General features: G+C 34.7%; 1 protein-coding gene and 1 non-coding gene across 5 annotated transcripts in view; one reads left to right on the plus strand and one right to left on the minus strand.

Moving 5' to 3' along the window:
• The window catches only part of Mrpl1 (mitochondrial ribosomal protein L1), an 86,098-nt gene that overhangs the window by 28,648 nt on the left and 33,282 nt on the right, over nucleotides 1-24,168 (minus strand). For 3 of the 4 annotated variants that reach the window (XM_015499257.2, XM_015499258.2, XM_048784793.1), the window contains exon 7: nucleotides 16,229-16,335. In XM_015499257.2, the coding sequence (XP_015354743.1) occupies nucleotides 16,229-16,335 (107 nt within the window). Of the gene's footprint in view, nucleotides 1-4,994; nucleotides 7,337-16,228; nucleotides 16,336-24,168 lie in introns of those variants that run through there. The other variant, XM_015499259.2, reaches the window with a different exon arrangement.
• On the plus strand, nucleotides 18,757-18,862 carry LOC125611087. The gene has a single exon (XR_007341212.1). It is a non-coding gene; the product is annotated as a U6 spliceosomal RNA (small nuclear RNA).

Consider the following 24,168-nt stretch of genomic DNA (forward strand, 5'->3'; position numbering starts at 1 on the left):
CCACGGCTCTCCGGCTCCCTCCTCTGAAGCACGGGTCCCCTCACAGGGGCATGCAGAACGACCCCAGAGCAGGCTCTGCCCGAGGGTGCAGCGGCGAACAGGCGACCCAGGCGCTCAAGGCTGCGGTCCAGCCTTTGGAGGACAGGGCTCGGCACGCAGCCCAGCTCCAACCTCTAGGTGCAGCTGCCGGACAATGTAGCCACAGCCATCAAGACAGCCGGCAGAAAGCAAATGGCGGCTCCCGCGGAGTGGATTTTCGGCACAGAAACCGCAGCCCAGCCAAGGATCCCAATCCACAAACTCTCCCTGTATAAAAAATATTCAAAAAAAAAAAAAAAGAGGCGGGGCGCACTCAGCTTTCTTTGCCTAGGGTACTTACAATCCACTGCTGATTACACATTCCCCTTTTCTGCCCGGAGCAAAGCGAAAGAGGAAGCAGATGGGAGCAAAGCGCCCGCGGCTCTGGGCGGCAAAGCGTCCGGGAGCCAAGTGTCTCTTTTTCGATCTCTTTGTTCTTCCTGCTGCTTGGCAAAGTGGTCCGCTACAGATTAACGATGAAAGGAGCTCTTACACGCTGTGCAAAATCTCGATTAAAGCCGCTGCTCTGAGCACCACGCTCAGCACTTCAGCAACCCCCGTGCGCCTTATTAAAATATTTCTGAGGCTGGCCTTGAACTTGTAATCCTCCTGCCTCAGACTTCCAAGTCACTGGGATTATAGGTGAGCCACTACATTCAGCACCAAAGAAACATTTTTTATTAGATATCACTAATCAAGCCAGGCACAATGGCACATACCTGTAATCCCAGCGGCTAGGGAGGCTGAGGTAGGGATATTGTGAGTTCAAAGCCAGCCTCAGCAAAAGCGAGGCACTAAGCAACTCAGTGAGACCTATCTCTAAGTAAAATACTAAATGGGGCTCAGTGGTTGAGTGCCCCTGAGTTCAATCCCTGGTACCAAAAAAAAAAAAAAAAGATATCTTTAATCAAAATTGATTAAATTACATTTAAAAACTACTCTGTGATATACAACTTCCCACCAGTTCATACTAATTTTTCCATAAATTTAATCCTATTTTTCATGTCCTTCTGAAATGGAGGTGATAAACAAAGGAGGAAAACAAGAGTATTAATGAGAAAAAAGAGAGAAGAAGAAAACAAAAAAGAAAAATTTGAAAAAGTTATTAAAAGAGAACTAAAAGGAGAAAGTCAGGGAAGGAAATAAAGGAAGCCTAAACACAAGTATCAAAAAGGAACAAAATTTTTAATCATGTCACATAATTTCAGAGTCTAAGAAATGAACAACTATCACTTTAACCAGAGATAGAGTAAAGCTGGCACAAATGCCTTATATTATTACTCTACTAAATAAACCTCTTCTAATCTCCTGCTTAGAGGATGAAGCCTGGCTACCAGAGTCCTGGGAGCTAAGTCAAGGAACAGGGATAACGGTGGGAGATGAGAGGAGTTTCTCAGCATTTTAGAATACATATATTCATATAACCTCTCTATTCTCAATTCCTCAACTCCTTATTTCCCTCAGTCTAGAAATTCTGTTTTAATCTCCCAGTATCTGATGTCATGTACACACTATCCACATATTTATCCCATGAAGACAGGACTGCAGTATATCTTGGTAATGTTTATTTATCCACTACAAAGAATAGCGTCTATCCACTACAAAGAATAGCGTCTGACTGTTCTTATTAGGCTCTCAATAAATAGTCACTGAATGCGTGCATAAGTCATGAATTCCTAATGAAAATTCTCACACCAAAGAAAAATGTACGAATGCATACACACAAACACTGCATACAATTTGAGGAAAAATCACAAAATCTTGAAGTCCATTGTTAGCTCCATTGGAGTTTTCTGGGGTTAAGAACTTTTGCACAACTGACTTTTTATTAAAATAACAGCAAGTCAAAACTATTATTGATGAACCCAGCCTAATTCCATTTTAAGATGGGGAGCCATCTCATCACAAAGCCATGAAAAATTAATTTCTGTTTTACTATAAATTACTGCAATTTCTAAACTTGCTTGGAATTCCTGCCTGTGCCTTGAACTCACCTACGCCTGGCTTTCCCTGACCAGATAACAACCCTCTTTAAAACCTTAGTAGTGCTGCATAAATCCTGGCTCCCCCTGACCAGACAACAACCCTCTCTGAAACCTCATCGGCGCCTCATAAATTCTGATGTTGGAATCTAAATTTACGCCCTACCTTTAAAAATCATGCCATGTAGATCATTAACCTACTATCTGCCTTTGTATTATGGCTGTCAAAATCTTGTTATCTGTAAGTTCTCAAGAAAACCCCCTTTGCAACTTTTTGTACTATAAAACCTCGTTCCTGGAGAGCTGGGGTGCTGATCTCTAGCCCATGTTAGGAGAGACAGCTGCTGATAGCTCTCTTTGTGTACACAAATACAAGCTTGCTTTAATTTAATTTAAAATTGAATTTGGTCTTTTCTTTGCGTCGGGGTTCAACATTATTAGGTAATGCTATCAAGGAATGTATTGCCAATAAAATACATGACTCACGTTCTATATCAAAATATTTCTCCTCTGTGTGTTTAATACTGTTCTCAGAATGTTTTCAGCATGTACTTCTTTGAGGATATTTTAACCTTACAAAACAGAGAAATATTCTTCCTCAGGGCTTTCATACCTGTTGCCCTCTCCCCAAGAATACTTTTCTCCCAGGCAGCTCCACAGTTTATTCTCTGACATCATTCAGCTTCTATTCAAAATGTCACCTCTCAGAGATGTTTTTCCTTACCAAACCTATCTGAAATAGCACCTCCCCATACACACATCTCCATCATTCTGTCCCTTTACCTAAATATATAAAATCATATTTGCATATTATCTATATTCCCAAACTAGAAAAGTAAGCCGTTTGAGGACTAGGACTCTGGGTTTTCTCCAAGACAGTATATCATCACAGTTAAAAGCAGTTTTGGCACTCAGTAAGCACTAGGATATGTTTTGAGTGTATTCTGTGACAGAAAAGTAAGAAAGGAACAGAGTATTCAAGGAAGAATCAGTCCATGTAGGGCCACTAAAACTATTCTTTTGCCTTTACTAGCTTTAGTGTGATGCCAAGCTAAATTACTAAATAATAGGATGAATGAAAGGGAAAGGGTACTACAGAGGAAGTACAGGCAAAATAAATGGGAAAAAAGAAAGTTTGTTTTGGACATAACAAAAGCATATGCTATTTAACAGAAGTCAGACTTTTTGTGTATGTATTTGAACTTCTAACTCAAAAATCTAAACCTCAGGGTGCTCCCACAGCCAGGAGCTTCATTCTCTGCTTCGCAATTTTCCGATTTTAGAGATAAGAGCCTAACCAGGCTTTATGAAGCAACAGATTCCAAGAAAGTGTGTGATGTTTCATTTAACTTTCTGTCCTGAAATGTTATGAATACAGGTTAGCTTTTCTTTAGATTTTATTTTGAAAAGTATTGTCAGCAGGCCCAGTAGAACATGCCTATAATCCCAGTGACTCAGGAGGCGAAATCAGGAGGATCACAAGTTCAAGGCCAGCCTCGGTAACACAGCAATACTCTGCCTCAAAAATTAAAAAGGACTGGGGATATGGTTCAGTGGTAAAGTGCCTGGGTTCAATTTTCACACTAAAAAACAGAAAACTGCTGTTGTCTATGGCCACACTACCCTGAATGTACCCAATCTCGTCTGAAAAGTGCTATGAAGACAAAAAGTCCTCAATGTTCTAAGATGAAATGAAGATAAAACATCAAGATTTCTGATTTTAACTTTTAGAAAACAGAAGTCATTTTACAAGCTTCACTTGTGTGTAAATGTATATTAGAAAAAGAATTTTCCTTGAAATGAAAGATTAAAACCAATAAAGGGATTAGAAATAAAGCAGCCCCTTTATAAACATGTTTTTTAAGGCCATATTTATCAAGTGTATAAAATTCCACCAAGTTCTTATGCTGATGGCCAAATACTTATAAAGGGGCCATAATTGTTTTTAAAAATGATCTGAAACTAAGTAGATTTCATAGTACAGTGCACCTATCAAAAAAAGGCTTAGGGCTGGGGTTGTGGCTCAGTGGTAGAGCACTTGTTTAGCATGTGTGAGGCACTGGGTTCAGTCCTTAGCACCACATAAAAATAAACAAAGGTCCATCAACAACAACAAAAAAAAATTTAAAAATAGGTCTAGTGTGCATTAATATGTACATGTTTTTATCTTTGACTTTCACCTTGACTTTCACTTTTTAAAACCCAAAGAATTTTCAGTTAGAATTGATTTAAAAATCAAAATCTAAAACCCATGAAAACTACATTAAGTATTTCTACATGTGAGTTTCTACTCAATTGATTTCAGACATAAAAGTTACTTGTTACATGGGTCTGAATATATATAAATAGGCAGCAAGAGTCATATAATTTATTATGGTATTAAAAAAAAATGTTAATTACCCTGATTTTATGATTATGCTATCTATATACACACACATATTCAATTACAATACTGTGCCCCTTAATTATGTACAAATAGTATATATTTAATAGTAATATTAAACAATAAATTTTTTAAAGAAAAACAAACCTATTATGGTATTAAATCCTATGAAAGGTTAAATATACCAAATAAACACATTCTAAATTTTCCCTCGATTGAAAATCATAGTTCATGCCCTTTCCTACTGACAAATGTCTCCTACCACAAATCCTATATTTTATACTCTAGTAATTTTTTTTCTACTGGAAAGTGCTATTCCTGGAACTCTGCCACTCTCATCAAAAGAAACTGCAACCACAATGCTATCACATTTGTTTGCTTTTGAAATATGTGAGGTAATCAACATTAACAAAAAAGAGAGGAAGAGAGTAAGGAAAAAAAAACCTTTAATTTTTCACAAATATAAAAGTATTAAATGTGCCACTGTGAAATGAGAGAGTCAATATTAATAGAAAATTAGAACTATTTGAAACAAGTCAAGAAAACCAATCAACATTGCAAGTGGCCTTTAATTAAACTTTGGAGTGTACCGGAAGAGCAGGCTGAAGGGCAAATATCTTAAATCACACAGGAATCTATCACTGAGAAAAAACAAAGAATGTTCTAAGAGCCTCATAGCAGACATAAAATGAATTTGCAGTATGTTATAAAATACTAACAGATGCTTTTTGAAAATTACTCCAAAGTATCTGTTTTGACAGGTTTGTGCTTCAATATTTGCAGAGTTTAATTTTCTTACATAATGTCAAAATATAAATCTAGCTAAGCACTTCTATAATAAACAGTGAACAAGATTTTTAATTATTTCATTTTGTTAAACTACAGCAATTAATATTTCACTTGTGTTATTTCACAAGGATTATTTGAAAAGTTCAGTGTAAATTGGTCAAATTTTGATTATTTAAATTGATACATCTTTTAGTAATTTCTAACTAATATCAGTTGGCATATTGTTTATTCATACATATGTGCATCCATTCATTCAACAGTTATTGATTGAGTACATACCTGCCAGGTACTCTTCTAGGAGTTGGGTACACAGCAATAAACAAAATGAACAAATATTTTGGCCTTTTATTTTCTTATTCTTTTTGGTTTCCTGGTTCCTCCTCAGTTGTAATAAAACCTTAACTTTCCCTCTTTTAAGCAAAATTTTAGCTCAGCACATGGTCATTCAACTGCATAGTATAAAACACAGGTCATCAGCTAAGCCATATGACTAAGGTCTGGATAAGGATGGGAACAAAGGTGGTGAAAGCAACATCTCACATGCTTGAAAAACAGCTGCATACTCTACTTCCTCCTGCCCCCTGAATCAGTCAGACATAGTGGTCAGCATGCTTTAACCACAAAGAATAGAAAGGCTTAGAGATAACAAAAGAACAAAGGGAAGGAACCTTGATCCTTAAAAAACCCTGCAGATCAAAGCAGTCCTGAGCTGGCCATTTCAGACTCTGGAGAAAGTTAACTATCATGGTTAAGTCGCTGTTGTTTGGTTCCTTTAAAATAGCTGAATCAATATAGTTGTGTGGTAGCCCATTCTTTGTCTTGTATATTATTTTGAAATAAGAGTAATGACCCTTAATTTACCTGGAGTATATTTTTAAAGTCCTCCAAGAAGCCATCCTTGGCCTACTCCATGCCATGATTACATTAATCATTGCTTTTCTGTAACTTCTATATCTTACATATACATTTATATACTGCTATACTTATCACATGTAATTTACTTTTGTATCTATCTCCTCCACTAGGTGTGTCCTTCTTAAAAAGAAAAATGTCATGTCACCAGCAGTGTGCCTACTGCAATCAGTACTCAATAAATATTTGTTAAACAGAACTTATACATTAAGTTGTTCTTTGTTTCTTATTAGATTATAATGAGCTAATAATAATTTTTCTTGTTCAGAAACAAAAGTTCATGAGAAGTCATTATATGAGAATAATTTTTTAAATACATAGGATACACTAAAAGTCTCTGATATTTCATGGGTGAGACAAAATCAGTCCCAAATATGGGATAGGAAAGGTTTTATTTTCAGTAGTTAGAAAGGAATCTGCATTATAAACACTTTAATGTTTACAACACTTCAATGTAATCATCCTTCGGTGACCTCGATTCTTGTTAATTTCATTCAGCAGGTACTAGTAAACAGCACATATGATACAGGTAAGTTATACAAGGTACATAGTAAAGGGAACCAACAGGAGACCACCCCCCAAAAAAAGAGTGGTGGAGGATCAGAGTGAGCAGGGCTAAGAATGAGAATAGAAAAGGAATGAGAATAGCAGACAAGCCATTTGAGGAGCACATGCCTGTAATCCCAGCAGCTCTGAAAGCTGAGGCAGGAGGATCGCTGGTTCGAGACCAGCCTCAGAAACTTAGTGAGGCTCTAAGCAACTTAGCAAGACCCTGTCTCTAAAAAAAAAAAAAAAAAAAAATTTAAAGGGCTGGGAATATGGCTCAGTGGTTAAGCATCCCTGGGTTCAATCCCTAGTACCAAAAAAAAAAAAAAAACAGGTGGACAGATCAGACTCAGGATGTTCAGAAGAATAAAACAGATTACATAGCTATCTAAAATATGCAGGCATTAAAAAGAACATGGCATGGGCTGGGGCTATAGCTCAGTGGCAGAGCACTTGTCTTGTATGTGTGAGGCACTGGGTTCAATCCTCAGCACCACATAAAAATAAAATAAAGGCATGCTGTCCATCTGCAACTATGGGTTGGGGGAGGTCGGCATGGCAGCCCACATTAAAGCCCAGGAAGCCTAAGGAGAAAAAAGAAGAACATGGTATGGGTTGATTCTCTGAACTCCTCGCTCAGTTAACCCTGCCAAAAAGGGAGAGAGAGAGAAAAAAAAAGAACATCAGCAGGCAGATCTCTTCACATCTTCGAAGATATTCATGCTATATCTATATTTTCGTCCACTGAAAAGAAGGTTACGGGGGCTGGGGCTGGAGCTCAGTGGCAGAACGCTTGCCTGGCATGTGTGAGATACTAGGTTCTATCCTTAGTACCACATACAAAAATAAGCAAATAAAATAAAGGCATGCTGTCCATCTACAACCACAAAAAAAGAAAAGAAAGAAAGAATAAGAATGTTAAGGAACTGTATATGTGGCATAAAAATTTGCACATAAATTGATTTTTAAGGGTATTTATGTTTTATGCCTTAATATTTCTATAAGGACTAACCAACTATTAAGAGATGTTCCACAGGAAAACAACTGCAGGGGGAGACTTCAGTGTTTCCTTATATACTTTCATGAACTGTCTAAATTTAACCATGTACACATATTAATCTGAATTTTTTTAAATATCAAGAGAGTTATATGAGGGCTTGGGTTGTAGCTCAGTAGTAGAGTACTTGCCTGGCATATGTGAGGCACTGGGTTCAATCCTCAGTACCACATATGTAGAAAAAGGAAGAAAGGAAGAAAGGAAGAAAGAAGGAAGGAAGGAAGGAAGGAAGGAAGGGAGAAGGAAGGAAGGAAAGAAAGAAGGAAAGAAGGAAGGAAGGAAGGAAAGAAAGAAAGAAAGAAGGAAGGAAAGAAGGAAAGAAAGAAAGAAGGAAGGAAGGAAGGAAGGAAGGAAGGAAGGAAGGAAGGAAAGAAAGAAAGAAAGAAAGAAAGAAAGAAAGAAAGAAAGAAAGAAAGAAAGAAAGAAAGAAAGAAAGAAAGAAAGAAAGAAAGAAAGAAAGAAAGAAAGAAAGAAAGAAAGAAAGAAAGAAAGAAAGAAAGAAAGAAAGAAAGAAAGAAAGAAAGAAAGAAAGAAAGAAAGAAAGAAAGAAAGAAAGAAAGAAAGAAAGAAAGAAAGAAAGAAAGAAAGAAAGAAAGAAAGAAAGAAAGAAAGAAAGAAAGAAAGAAAGAAAGAAAGAAAGAAAGAAAGAAAGAAAGAAAGAAAGAAAGAAAGAAAGAAAGAAAGAAAGAAAGAAAGAAAGAAAGAAAGAAAGAAAGAAAGAAAGAAAGAAAGAAAGAAAGAAAGAAAGAAAGAAAGAAAGAAAGAAAGAAAGAAAGAAAGAAAGAAAGAAAGAAAGAAAGAAAGAAAGAAAGAAAGAAAGAAAGAAAGAAAGAAAGAAAGAAAGAAAGAAAGAAAGAAAGAAAGAAAGAAAGAAAGAAAGAAAGAAAGAAAGAAAGAAAGAAAGAAAGAAAGAAAGAAAGAAAGAAAGAAAGAAAGAAAGAAAGAAAGAAAGAAAGAAAGAAAGAAAGAAAGAAAGAAAGAAAGAAAGAAAGAAAGAAAGAAAGAAAGAAAGAAAGAAAGAAAGAAAGAAAGAAAGAAAGAAAGAAAGAAAGAAAGAAAGAAAGAAAGAAAGAAAGAAAGAAAGAAAGAAAGAAAGAAAGAAAGAAAGAAAGAAAGAAAGAAAGAAAGAAAGAAAGAAAGAAAGAAAGAAAGAAAGAAAGAAAGAAAGAAAGAAAGAAAGAAAGAAAGAAAGAAAGAAAGAAAGAAAGAAAGAAAGAAAGAAAGAAAGAAAGAAAGAAANAAAAAAAAAAAAAAAAAAAAATCTTTTCTTTAAATATGATCACTTAGCAACTTATTTTTATTTCCAGCCAATTATGATCCATGGCCAAGAGAGAAAGTAAATGTTGACATGACAGCAATATAACAGGTAAAAAACAAAATATTCCAATAATAACTTGTTCTTTCTTCATCATGTTCAACATAGTGTTTAAATGATTTTCACTGATAAAGAGTATTTGATTTGAGAGCACACAGAAATAACCAATTTCATGAACTATGTACATTTCAGGTACAAATTGTAGGAAAAATTTAAAAAACTAAATGAAACAAATTTATCTAACAAGTACTGCTGACAAATGTTACATACTAACCATCTAAAGGAGCACTTGCAGCTGGGGATGTACCTCAGTGGTACAGCACTTGCCTAGCATGCACAAGGATCTGGATTCAATCCCCAGACATTAGTAGCTGAGTTCTAATCTCAGGTATTAGATACCCATTAGATACTAATCAAGAAAGATCATTCAACTGATTATATATATATCACTTTGATACAGAAGAAAATGTAGCTTAAAGTACTCAAGATCAATTTCATAATACCCTGACACTAGAACTAGATCTTGAAGCAATGTGGCAGTAAGACCCTTTACACAATCATAACAAGAGACATCAAGATGATTTAGCTAGATACAGTACCGCCCACATAGGCAAACAGAAATACGAAACCAATCTTTTGTTCACTCAAAAAAATCTTTCTATATTAGGGTTCATCAACCTTTTCTGTAATGAGACAGATGGTAAATATTTTAGGTTTTGCAGTTCACATCTATTCTCTGTAGTATATTCTTGTTTTGTTTTCCTTTGTTTTTGTGTGGTGCTGGAGATTGAATCCAGGGCCTTGTGCATGCAAGGCAAGCACTCTACCAACTGAGCTATATATATCCTAGCCCTCTTGTTTTTTTACAATCTTTTAAAACAATAAAGACCATTCTGACAGGCTGTACAAAAGCAGGTCATAGCCATGACTAAATCTGGCCCACAGGCTGTTGTTCATTGATATAGTTCTTTTATCCAAAATGAAGAGGACCTTTAATAAGCATGTGATGTTGTCAGTGCCCTTATTGTACACTCATTCTTAATCAAATTCTCATAAACACAGGCTGCAAAACAAGCCAAACAAAAACCTCACATGCTCAATATTCCCAGTTGTACAATGAAAATAATATCACACATGAAAACCTTATTATTCTGCTTAAAAATCTTTTTAAAAAAAATTTATTGCACCTCTGATAATTATAATAATAAAATTCATTGAACACCTGGTTTTGTATCAGATACCATAGTAAATAGTGTAATACTTTTTAAATAACTTATTGAGTTATTCTTGGCATACTGCACATTTTTAATAACTTTACTAAGGCATAATTTGCATATTACTCATCAATTTCTAATGTACAATTCAATAATTTTTAGTAAGTTTATCAAGTTGTACAACCATCATCATGAATCAGTTTAATGCATCTTCATCACCCCAATATCATCCCTCATGCACATTTACTGTTAATGCCTATTTCCTCCCACTCCCTTCCCAGGGAACTACTAATCTTTCCTATGTTTTTCTTCCTCTGGATATATCATATAAATGTTATCACGTAAATGGTTTCTGTATCTGGCTTCTTTCCCTGAATATAATATTATTAAGGTTCATTCATATTGTAGAATGGATCCATAGTTTATTTGTTTTTCTATTATGAAGTGGTATTCCATTAGATGTGCTGCACTTTAAAAGATGTAATTTACTAAGTTTTGACACATATACAATCATGATATCATCCACATAATAATCATTCATTTCCACAACTTACTGTGCCCCTTAATAATCCTGCTACCTGCCATTCTCTATCCACCTCTGTCCCCAAGGCAACCATGAGTTTGCTTTCTATCACTATATAGAAGTTTGCATTTGCCATAATTTTATATAAATATATTCATACAGTATATATTTTTTTCTGACCTCCTTTATTCAGCATAATTATTTTAAAATTCATCCATTTTATTGTATATATTGATCTTATTATTATTCCTAAAGAATATTCTTGTTTATGTATTCATCTATGATAGCTATTTAGAATGTTTCCAGTTTGGAATTTTTACAAACAAACCTGATATGGACTTTTGTTTCTAAGTCTTTGGACATGTTTTCAATTCTTGTAAATATCTAAAAGTGGAATGGCAAGATCATATAGTAGGATCAACTTTTTAAGAGAAGGACAAATAATTCACCAAAGAGATTGCATCATTTAACATTCCCGCAGTATCTGAGTGATCTAGTCCCTCCACATCTTAAACAACATGGTCAGTTTTTTAAATTTTATTCATTCTAGTATATGTGTACTGACAGTTCTTTATGGTATTAATCTGTTTTCCTAGTGACTAAAGATGTTGAGCATCAGTGCTGGGGTTGTGGCTCAGTGGTAGAGCACCTGCCTAGCATGTGTAGGCACTGGGTTCAATCCTCAGCACTACAGAAAAATAAATGAATAAAATAAAGGTACTGTGTCCATCTACAACTAAAAAATAATAATAATAAAAAAGATGTTGAGCATCTTTTCATATGTTTGTGTTGTAGCTCCTTGGTGAAGTGTGTTCACATCTTTTGCCAAATTTTTAAAAATTGGGTCTCTTTAATGGGTTTGATAAGTTTTTTAAATATATTCTGGATTCATCAGATATATTCTGCCAGTCTTTAATTTGTCTTCATTTTCATAATGCTATCTTTTAAAGATCAGATTTTTAATTTTTATGAAAGGGCAACTTACCAATTTCTTCTATGGATATTTTTGGTGTCACATCTAAGAAATAATTCCCAAACCCAATTTTTTTCTTTTAGAAGTATTGTTATTTGAGGCTTTATATTTAGATTTTTGATATATTTTGAGTTAATTATTATACAGGATTTGAAATGTGGTTCAAAGTTCATTCTATTATATGTAGATATCCAACTGTTCTGGTACATTTTGTTGAAGACTGCTTTATGTGGTTTTTTCACTAAAAATGCCTTTATACCTTGTTGATAATCAGTTATCCATATTTTTTTTGTCTTTTTGGGGGGAGGGGTCATCTATTCAATTGACTGTTTTTTCTCTTAACATCAATACCACATTGTCTTAACTGCTGTACCTTTATAAATCATATATATCTCCAACTTCATTATTTTTCAAAGTTGCTTTGGCTATCTTAGATCCTTCACATTTCCATATAAGCTTTAGAATCAATTTCTATTTTTTTGAAAATAAGTTTTGAATGGGAATTTGAGAATTTAATGAATCTATTGACTCCCTTGGGGATAACTAATATTTTACTAACATTCAATCTACTGATTCATAAACAAAGTACATCTTACCTTTTATTGGTATCTTTAATTTCTTTCTACTATATTTGAAGTTTACAGTGCATTCATCTTTCACATCTTTTGTCATATTTATCCTCAAGTTTTCATATTTTTATAGTATTATAAATGACATTCACTGTTTTTTGTTTCTAATTGTTACTGCTGTACAGAAATGCAAATGATTTTTATACATGGAGCTTATATACTTCAACTATACTTAACTCATTTCTTTGTACTTTTAGCTAAATCATACACTCTATAAATAATGGCAGTTTCACCTCTTCCTCTATTCTAGATGTCTCTGCCTGTTTCTTACTCTGCCTAAAATCCCATATAACGTTGAACAGAAGCATTAAGAACACATATCCTAATCTTGTTTCTAAATTTAGGAAGAAAGCAGCATTTAGTCTTTCACCAATAAATATAATGCCAGCTATTGGTTTTTCTTAGATGTCCTTTATGAGGTTAAGGACACTTGACTTTGGTGGTGGTGCGGGGTGGGGAGGAGGGAGGGGGGCGTTGTGCTAGGGACTGAACACAGGGTTTCATACAGGTTAAGCACATGTACTACCACTGAGCAGTAGATCTAACCCAAAGGACACTAACTTCTATCCTTGGTTTGCTGAGATTACTTAATCAGCATTTGGATTCTGTCAAATGCTAGCTCTGTGTCTACTGAAATGATCACATGGCTTTGGTTTTATAATTTGTTAATAAAATGAATTATAATGATTATCGAATGATAAACCAACCTTGTATTCCTACAGTGAACGGTACTTGATTACTGCTATGATTTGAATATGATATGTCCTCTCCAAAACTCAAGTTGGAATTTGACTGTCATTGTGACAGTGTTGGGAGGTGGGGCCTGTAAGGGGTAATGAAGTCATTAAGAGGGATTAATGCCTTTCTCATTGAAATGGATTCATTCTCCAGAGAGCAAGATGTTACAAAGCAAGTCAACTCCTAGTGTTCTTGCCTCTTCAACACATGTCTGTTTTCCTTTCACTTTTCTGCCATGCTGTGGTGTAGCATGAGGCCCTCACCAGATGCTGGCACCATGTTCTTGAACTCTCCAGCCTCCAGAATCATGAGCCAACGTAAACCTCTATTTAATATAAATCATCTAGTCTCAGGTATTCTTTTATGTGTGTGTCGGGGTGCTGGGAATTGAACCCAGGGGCAATTTACCACTGGGTTACATCCCCAGCCCTTTTAATCTTTGACACAGAATCTCATTAAACTGTCTGGTTGGCCTTGAACTTGCTATCCTTCTGCCCCAGCCCCCTGAGCCACTGGGATTACAGGTCTGTGACTGTAATTCTGGCTCAGTCTCAGATATTCTACAACAGCAATAGAAAACATTCTAAGGCAGCCATGATAAATTATACTTTTTATATATCACCGGATTTTATTTATTAAACTCAGTTTTAAATGTTTACATCTATATTCATGAATGATATTGCACTGTAGTTTTCCTTGGTTTTGGTATCAAGATAATGCTCATTGTTTTGGGCACATAGGTAAATCAGGTCCCTGTAACACATCTTAGCCAGAAGAAGTAAGTGTGCTACATAGTTATTATGTTATTACTTCATCTAATCGTTCCTAGCCTAGGTAGTATTTGTCATTACTATCACATTACATATGGCAGAAAAGAGGAAAATAATCAAGACTGACAGCAAGGAGGCATAGTTCTTTCTAAACTGGAACTAGGATTTTAATCATGACAGCATGAATCTAAAATCTACTCTCTTAATCTCCTACTATACTATAATACGAAACTTGTACTCAAGAATATTCTCTTTAAACATGTAGATTAATTTCTTTTTTATTGAGGAAAAAACATTTAGTCTCCAAAAGATCCAAGTACTCTGATCTGGAGCCCATGTCTTACTCTCTATAGTATTTATTAAAAAAAAAAAAAAGTATAAAATGCCATGGTTTCTTACACTTTAAGTCAGGACCTATATAAACTATACTACTGAATATACTGAACTATTACTTAAGAAAGGATCTTATAAGGATATTCTATAGTCCCAAAACACCAACCCAAACTATTACAATAGTACTACAAAGGTACTACCCTTTTACAGTTTTATCTGATGTTTAACCACATTGTGAAATATGAATTATCATAGATATTCTACAGATGAGAAAATTTGAAAAGCAACATTAAGAAACTTGCTTAATATTCCTTAAATAGCATGGCAGATATTCAAACTCAGGTATCTACAGCTCAAAAAAGGCTCCTTAAATATCGTGTGTGTTTGTTTGTTTGTCAGATTCCAATATTTTCAACTCTAAGAAAAAAAAGAGGCACTGCCAAGGGCCTTTGGAAACAAAGAAATTTCAACATCAGATTCCAGCAGAGCTCAGGCCAAGTAAATTGGATCTGAGCTTTGATGATAATGTGGCAAGTAGACACTTCTCAACCTTTGACTGCAGTAAGCCTACTTTATTTCCTTTCTAAGGGAAGTTTTCCTACCATGAAACTAGCTGAGTGCTTTTTCTTTATTTCTGAATATCTTCAGGTGGACACAGCTCAATTCACTTAGATCACTAGCTATTGTGTATGATGCAGAATTCCTCTTAAGAGTCAAATGGGAGGAAAAAGAGAAAGAATAGCAGCAATTCAAGTTATTCTAGTCACAAAACAAGGTAGAATAGGGAAAAAAAAAAAACCTGGATGCTTAAGAATATTGTCAAGGTCCAGATCCTACCTATTCTGCCTCATTTTAGCAGTGAAACCTTGGAAAAGTTTCAGACTCTATCGGCTTCTAAGTTTTGATCTATAAAATAAGGATGATAATTTTACCTCTCACATACTTAAGAATTAAAAGAGAGAATACACAAAATGTGTTTAGAATAGCACCTGACACTTGATAAGCACTTTTTAAAATTATGCTATCAGTATTATATTATTCCTATAATTATGGACAGAAAAAAATTACATGTTATTTAGAGATTATTTGTATTTGCAAATAACTTGTTTCTAATGTCTGTATATTGAAAACATCATTCTATAATTCTGACGGGTCAATATTAGTGTCCTAAAAATGACGTTGGAAATTGATTTCTAGTATCTTCTATAAGTAGGCAAACAACTTTGAAAACAAACAGAAATAACCAGAAGAGCTGGGCACACTGGCACATGCCTGTAATCCCAGCAGCTTGAGAGGCTAAAGCAGGAGGATTCAAAGCCAGCCTCAGCAACAGCAAGGAGCTAAGCCAACTCAGTGAGACCCTGTCTCTAAATAAACTACAAAATATGACTGGGGATGTGGCTCAGTGGTTGAGTATATCTGAGTTCAATCACTGGTACAAAAGAAAAGAAAAGAAATAACTACACATAAATTATTAAGATAAGCAAATTATTCAATTCCATTATGTAGAATTAAATACCCACTATGTTCTCAGCATTATATAATGTTCTATAGAATACACACAAGATCTAAACCCAACTCTCAATATGCTTAAATTATTAGGGAACAAAAATACATACTTAGAATAGATAGATAAGGCAAAATATAAGCAAATTCTAGTGAATACCCAGTAACTCTGGATGGAAGAAGTCCTCAAATAAAGAATATGAATTCAATCTACTAAATTAAAAAAAAATTCCATGTGTATATTTAATGCCATTCTTTTTTAAATTTTTTATTCTAATTTGTTATATATGACAGCAGAATGCATTACAATTCATATTACACATATAGAGCACAATTTTTCATATCTCTGGTTGTATACAACATATATGCTTAATATTAGTTTCAAAAGCAAGTGCAAATGACTGGTATATTACAATATTAATAAATTATTAATAAATTAAACAAAAAAGGATTATTTAATGAATTTCCACCATAACTTACTGTGGCTATTTTGGTACTGAGAAAGTTCTCCCTTTCTTCATCTACGTGAATTTCATGTCCAGTTTTAAATAATTCAAGCATTTTAGGGATGTCACGGCCAATGGAATCTGGTTAAAAAAATAAAAAAACCCAAATTATCACTACATCTAAAACCATAGCAAAAATTACTGAATGTGATAACCATATATTCCATGTGAAGATACAGTAAATAAATTGTGGCAGACAGACTTTAGAGTGGCCCTTGTGGTCACAATTTCCTGTGCTCATGCTCTTGAGTGATTTCCTCCCACTGTGTGTGGATGAAGCCTGCAACTTCCTTCTCAGGTTATAATGTCACTTACTAAAGAAAAGAACAAAATCAAGGTAAAAACTGAGAATGTTCAAATTATACAGAAGATTTAAAAAATAAACTATATAACCACTATGATTTAGTCATTATCATTTTAACTCAGAGTTAACACACAAAATGCATTTATATTTCAGTATACTGAAATACTAATATATGCATAAAAGTGTTTCTTTTTCTCTACATCTTTTCCAGCCTTTATTATTATTTGTGTTCTTGATGACTGCTATTTTGACGGTTGTGAAATGAAATCTCAGTGTAGCTTTGATTTGCAGTTCCCTAATTGCTAATGTTGTTGAACATTTTTTCATGTATTTATTGGCCATTTATATTTTTTTCTTGAGAAGGATCTGCTTAATTCATTTACCCATTATTAATTGGGTTATTTGACTTCTTGGTTTAAAGCTTTTTGAGCTCTTTATACATTCTAGATATTAATCTTTTGTCACAAAAGTGCTAGCAAAGATTTTCTCCTGAAGCAGGAAATTTTATGGTAAGTTTGTAAACTAAGAGGGATTATCCAGGAAAGCAGGGAAAATGAACAGTGTAGAAAGAGAAACAGTGTCTTCTTATAGGTGAGTGAAAGTGGAATTCGTTGCACAAATGACAAGAGGTGGCAGTTAGTAGAAGCATAGAGAATTCATTTGAAGTGACAGGAAGGAAGGCAGTGTTGTGGGTATATTTAAGTATCACTGAATGATTCTTGAGTTCTTGTACTAAGTACAAGCCTGGTTCCTATGAAAACATAACTTTAAAAGCATAGGTGTATGTTAAATATGAAGAAGTTTAAATAGACATAGTTTAACGAGGTGTTTCTTTTTTGTATACCACTATTAACATCTTACTGTTTATTGTTAAACTATGTCATACTGTTTAGTACTCAGTTACATCAGAATGTAATGAATATCTTTTCAGTATTTGTTCCATCTCTGTGTCCCTTATCTCTCAATTAGATTGTAAACTCCTTGTGGGTAGTTGCTTTTCTTCATGCTAAAGTGCTCTTGAACCATACTGAACAACTTCTCAGATAATACTTGGGAGTAATGTATGGTGAAGGTATGTTTGCTCTTCATGTAATCAGATTCTCACATTGGCTCATGAAGGGAACATTTGGCTTGAGGCACCATGGAAGTTTTGTCCCTCTCCTTCTCTCTTTTTAAAATTGCAGTACTGGGGATTGAACCCAGCGGCACTCTACCACTGAGCTACATCCCTACCCCTTTTCAAATTTTATTTTAAGACAGTGTATTACCTAGTTGCTAGGGTTGGCCTTGAACTTGCTGTCCTCTTGCCTCAGCCTCCCAAGTTACCATGTCCAGCATTAGGAAGTAGTGTGTCATTAGTGGCACATTGCTCACTATATTTCTTACCCTTCAAATATTTCACATTTTCTACACGTTTTAAATTATATTATATTGTGTACACATACAAATATTTAACAACAAATCCCATCAATCTATATAACTATAAAGCACCAATTAAAAATTATTTCCATACAAAATAAACTAGCCTCCTATGACTTTATATTGCTTTCCAGTTACTATCTAATACTCTTCTTAAGTGCATTAAGGTCTCATAAAAGTTGTTCATGACTTTTCCTCCATTTCCTTTTATGCGTATTCTATCAGGTTATCCTTCCCAGCATTCCACCAAGAATAATATTGTGAAAGTCACCAATGACTTTCACCTGGGCAAATCCATTAGCCATTTCTCAGTGTTCATATGACTTGACCTATCAACAGCAGGTCACAGAATATCTTTCCTCTTTCTATAACACCTTGATTTCTCCTCAAACACACATAGCTGGCCCATTGCTTTTTATCAACTTAGCCACCTTCATTTAGCTGACTTCTTCCAACATTACTATCTCTGGGCTCAGTAACCTGACCTATTATTTTATCCTTGCACACCTACCTACGTGATCTCATCCAGACATCTGGCTTTAAATACCAGTTAGTCATTCCTAATTGCAAATTTACATCTCCAGCTACAACATCACTCATGATTTCCAACCACCTATTTGATATCCCCATGTAGATGCAGAGAGTTAATTAGTGAGGTATAAATGTGACAAACATTTGCCAGAGAAATGAATAAATGACTTCATAATTTTGAGTTTAATATTATAGTGATAATGTATGGTAATTAAGTAGGAAAGAACAGAGTTTACAAAATAAAGAATGTTTACTTTCATGGCACATATATTAAAACTGGAACGATACAGAAAAAGATTAGCATGGCCCTTGATCAAGGATAACAGGCAAATTTGTGAAGCATTTTGTATTCTGTATTCTGTGTTCTGTATTCTCCTAGAAAATGCTCTAGAATTTCTTGAACCTGGTTCAAAGTGAGTGCAACATCAACCCAAAGACAACCTTAAACTAGGCTTTAAGCCTTCAGTCTTTCTTCTAGTTAAGATCGTTGATAAACAAGACATGTCCAAAGTGAAAAAGTCTGACAAATCAAAACTGAATAAAACTAATACTGAAGGGAAAAAAATATATATGCTTCTCTCAAAGAAAACTATCCAGCAGGAGAAAGAATGTTCCCAAACATTGGGATTTCTTCCCAAGAGTAAATTTCAACACTGCCTGAGAGCCTTGGCTTATTTTTATAAACCTGTGTGTTTGTATAAATTTTAGGTACCTATGGCTTCTCATCTGTACTCCCTGGCTAAGAGGTCAAGAGTAGTCAATGTTCACTTAAATCTATATTTTAAACTTCCTATTTGTACATAAATTCCAAATGGTAGATGCTGTCATATAATCTCACCACTGATGACCTTTGTATGTGTGGTCCTTGCGCCCCCTACAGGGCAAGCCAATTTTAACTTAGAAGAGGTGTTTTCCACTGCTTCTTCACCTTCCTGAAGGTGCATACCTTTACAGCTTCTCACAGTGTACCTTCATTTCTAATGCATCAATAAAATAATATTTTTAAAAGACAATGTTCTAGAATTTCTTGGCTTTTCCCTTAAATTTGGTTTATTTTCCATTTTAGATTATTTTTTGCGAGGAAAGGGACATCTGGCATTTAAGTACCATTCCTTGAAAATTTTATTATTTTTCCATATAATTTTGGCACCTTTGATGAAAAGAAATTGACAAATGTTTGATCCACATTCATCTATCGTTAATGCCATACAACACTGTTCTGATTACAATAGTGCTACGCAATGAAGTCTTTTGTTAAAAATTTTTTTTAATTGTCAGTTGGCTTTCTGGCTGAGGTTACATCAAGTCTAGAAGAAGTTGGGAATAACTCCATGTTAACAATATTATGCCTTTAAATCTATAGCTATAGTGTATGTCTCATTTACTCAGGTATTCTTCAAACTTTCAACAACTTTTAGCAGTTTTCTGTGACTAGCTCTTGCACAACTTTTGCTCAACTTAGTCCTACATATTTTGTTTATCCTCATGTGAAACTGTTTTATAAATCTCATCTTGTCTGTTAGTAGTCTATAGAAATGAGGTCGATTGTTGTGCATGGATCTTGGCATAATATATCTCTAAATTTACTCATTAGAAATCACAAGAATACCTTAAGATATCATCTGGAAATACAGATTTCTTCCTTTCCCAGTATATGCCCTTTACTTCACTAACCTCCAGTACAATGCTAAATGCAGGTGGTGAGAGCACAAATCTTTGTCTTGATAGTTATTTCAGGTAGAAAGCCTTCCACCTTAAGAGTCTCACCATTAAGAATGTTGTTTTTGCATAGTTATGTTTTGTCAAGTTGAGGAAATCCATTTCTATTTCTAGTATTTTCAGCATTCTTATCATAAACAGATGTTGGAGCTGGGTATGGTGGCACACGCCTGTAATCCCAGCAACTCAGGAAGCTAAGACAGGAGGATCACAAATTCAAGTCAGCCTCAGTACCTTAGCAAGGCTCTAAGCAACTCAGTAAGACCCTGTCTCAAAAAATAAAAGGTCTGGGACATAGTTCAGTGGTAAAGTGCCCCTGGGTTCAATCCCCAGTACCAGTAAATAAATAAACGTATGTATGTTGGATTTTGTCAAATGCTTTCTCTGCATCTAATCCTCTTTTATTCTATCAACACAGTATATTATACTGATGCTTGGATATAAAATCAATTTATTCCTAGAATAAATCTCCTTGGTTGAGATATATGAACCCTTATGTTTATATTGCTGGATTCAATTTGCTAATCCTTTGTTAAGGATTTTTGTTGTTGCTTCTATGCTCATGAGAAATAATGGTCAGCAGTTTTCTTATGATGTCCTTGTCTGGCTTTGATATCAGGGTAGAGCTCAGCACATAAAATAAGTTGGTAAATGGTCTTTTTTCATTATTTTCTAAAAGGGGTTGTAAGCTGGTTACATTGGCACATGCTTGTCCCACTCCCATTTCCCCCACTACCCAGTTGGGGTCCTTCCCTGAGCTTGCTCCCTCCTTCCCTCCCTCCCTCTCTCCTCCTCCCCTCCCTTATTCCCTCCCTCTGTGCCCAATTGCTCAAAAATTTTAAAAAATAATAATAATAATAAAAAGAAAAATATTAAAATCTCCAACTGGACTTGATTACTATATTTCTCCTTTCAATATTGTCCAGTTGTGTTTCATATCTTCTAGGGCTCTTTTTAGATGAGTAGGTCCTATTAATAATATAGAATATCCATCTTTTTCTCCAGCTAACATTCATCATCTAAAAGGTAAACCTTGTCTGGTAGTAATATAATCAAACCAATTTCCTAATACTTATTGTTTTCATGGTATATCTTAACCCATCATTTTACTTTCCCTTATTCATGTGATTAAAAATAAAGTATATTTCCTATAAAAGCATGCAGTTGGATCGCTTTTATATCATCTTATAATCTCTGCCTTTTGAATGGAATGTACAGTCCATTTCCAAATGACCTAATTATTGTTATGACTGGATTTTTTATTTTGGTATGTATTTTCTATTTGTCTCATCCTGTTTGTTCCTCTGTTCCTTCTTTATAGCAAGCAACTTTTTGTTTTAAATGAAAAAATTAATATATCATCTTTATTTCTCGAACGTTCAGATGTTTTTCTTTGCTCTAGTGATCACAATGTGCACATGTATTTATTATAAATCATTCTGTTAATAGACAGTAAATTTGTGCTTGCCAATTAATCCTCCCTACCCACTTCACTTTGCAATATTATTGTCATACCCAAACCTGTTATACCTCCTGTATATCTCATTTTATTGATTTTTAAAAAAATAAACAACAGCAGAATGCATTACAATTCTTATTACATATACACAGCACAATTCTTCATCTCTCTAGTTGTATATAAAGTATGTTGACACCAATTCGTGTCTTCATACATGTACTTTGAATAATGATGTCTATTCATTGCATCATCCTTGCTAATCCCCTGCCCCCTCCCCTTCTCTCCCACCCCTCTGCCCTATCTAGAATTCATCTATTCCTCCCATGCTCCCCCTCCCTACACCACTATGAGTCAGCCTCCTTATATCAGAGAAAACATTTGGCATTTGTTTTTTTTGAAATTGACTGACTTCACTTAGCATTATCTTCTCCAGCGCCATCCATTTACCAGCAAATGCCATGATTTTATTCTCTTTTTTTTGCTGAGTAAAATTCCATTGTGTATAATACATATGCCACATTTTTTTTAATCTATTCATCTATTGAAGGGTATCTAGGTTGGCTCCACAGTTTAGCTATTGTGAATTGTGCTGCTATAAACACTGATGTGGCTGTGTCCCTGTAGTATGCTGTTCTTAAGTCTTTTGGGTATAGACCGAGGAGAGGGATAGCTGGGTCAAAAGGTGGTTCCATTCCCAGATTTTGAAGGAATCTCCATACTACTTTCCATAATGACTGCACCAATTTGCAGTCCCACCAGCAATGTATGAGTGTGACTTTTCCCCCACATCCTCGCCAATGCTAATTGTTGTTTGTCTTCATAATAGCTGCCATTCTGACTGGAGTGAGATATCTTAGAGTAGTTTTGATTTGCATTTTTGATGAACATTTTTTCATATATTTGTTGACTGACTGAGGTTCTGAGAAGTGTCTGTTTAGGTCCTTGGCCCATTTGTTGATTGGGTTATCTGGTGGGTTTTTGTTTGTTTGTTTTTGTTTTTTTGTGCTTAGCTTTTTGAGTTCTTTATATACCCTAGAGATTAGTGCTCTGATATGTAAGGGGTAAAAATTTGCTCCCAGGATATAGGCTCTCTGTTCACTTCACAGATTGTTTCTTTTGCTGAGAAGAAACTTTTTAGTTTGAGTCCATCCCATTTATTGATTCTTGGTTTTAATTCTTGTGCCACAGGAGTCTTAAGGCAGTTGGGGCCTAATCCCACATGATGGAGATTAGGGCCTACTTTTTCTTCTATTAGACGCAGTCTCGGGTTTAATTCCTAGGTCCTTGATCCACTTTGAGTTGAGTTTTGTGCATGGTAAGAATCAGGAGTTTAATTTCATTTTTTTGCATATGGATTTCCAGTTTTCCCAGCACCATTTGTAGAAGATGCCATCTTTTCTCCAATGTATGTTCTTGGTACCTTTGTCTAATATAAGATAACTGTAATTTTGTGGGTTAGTCTCTGTGTCCTCTATTCTGTACCATTGGTCTACCAGTCTGTTTTGGTGCCAATACCATGCTGTTTTTATTACATTGATCTTTAAGGTCTGGTATAGTGATGCCACCTGGTTCACTCTTCCTGCTAAGAATTGCTTTAGCTATTCTAGGTCTTTCATTTTTCCAGATGAATTTCATGATTGCTTTTTCTATTTCTATGAGGAATGCCATTGGGATTTTGATCGGAATTGCATTAAAATATATATAGTGCTTTTGGTAGTACGATCATTTTGATAATATTAATTCTCCCTATCCAAGAACAAGGTAGATCTTTCCATCTTGTAAGGTCTTCTTTGATTTCTTTCTTTAGGGTTCTGTAATTTTCATTGTATAGATCTTTCACCTCTTTCATTGATTCCCAAGTATCTTTTTTTTTTTTTGAGGTTATTGTAAATGGGGTAGTTTTCCTTATTTCATTCTCAGAGGATTTGTCATTGATATACAGAAATGGCTTTGATTTATGGGTGTTGATTTTATATCCTGCTACTTTGCTGAATGCATTTACTAGTTCTAAAAGTTTTCTGGTGGAGCTTTTTGGGTACAGAATCTATAGGTACAGTCTTCTAGGTATATAATCATATCATCAGCAAATAGTGCTAATTTAAGTTCTTCTTTTCCCTGTATATCTCTTTAAGATAATATTCACTGGGCTACTCAAGACCAAAATTAGTAAATCATACTAGATTTCTTGCACTCCCTTATACCTTATATCTTTACTCCTATTAAGTCTAGCTCCTCAATAAGCCACAAAAGCCTTTGTTTTCCATCTTCATTGCCACTTCCAGATTCTTTTCTTTATCATCTTGTATCTAGGCTACTGTAATAGTCTCTTCACTGGTCTCTGTTCAAGTCTCATCATTCTCATTCAGCCACTTACACATTCCCTGAAATACTCATTCTAGTAAGAAAATTTTATCCTATTCTTTTGAGCAATGGTTTTCAATGGCTCCTACCTATACAGAAGATGAAATCTAATCTCCATGGA

This window comes from Marmota marmota, unplaced genomic scaffold (assembly GCF_001458135.2).
Source record: "Marmota marmota marmota unplaced genomic scaffold, marMar, whole genome shotgun sequence".
NCBI lineage: Eukaryota > Metazoa > Chordata > Mammalia > Rodentia > Sciuridae > Marmota > Marmota marmota.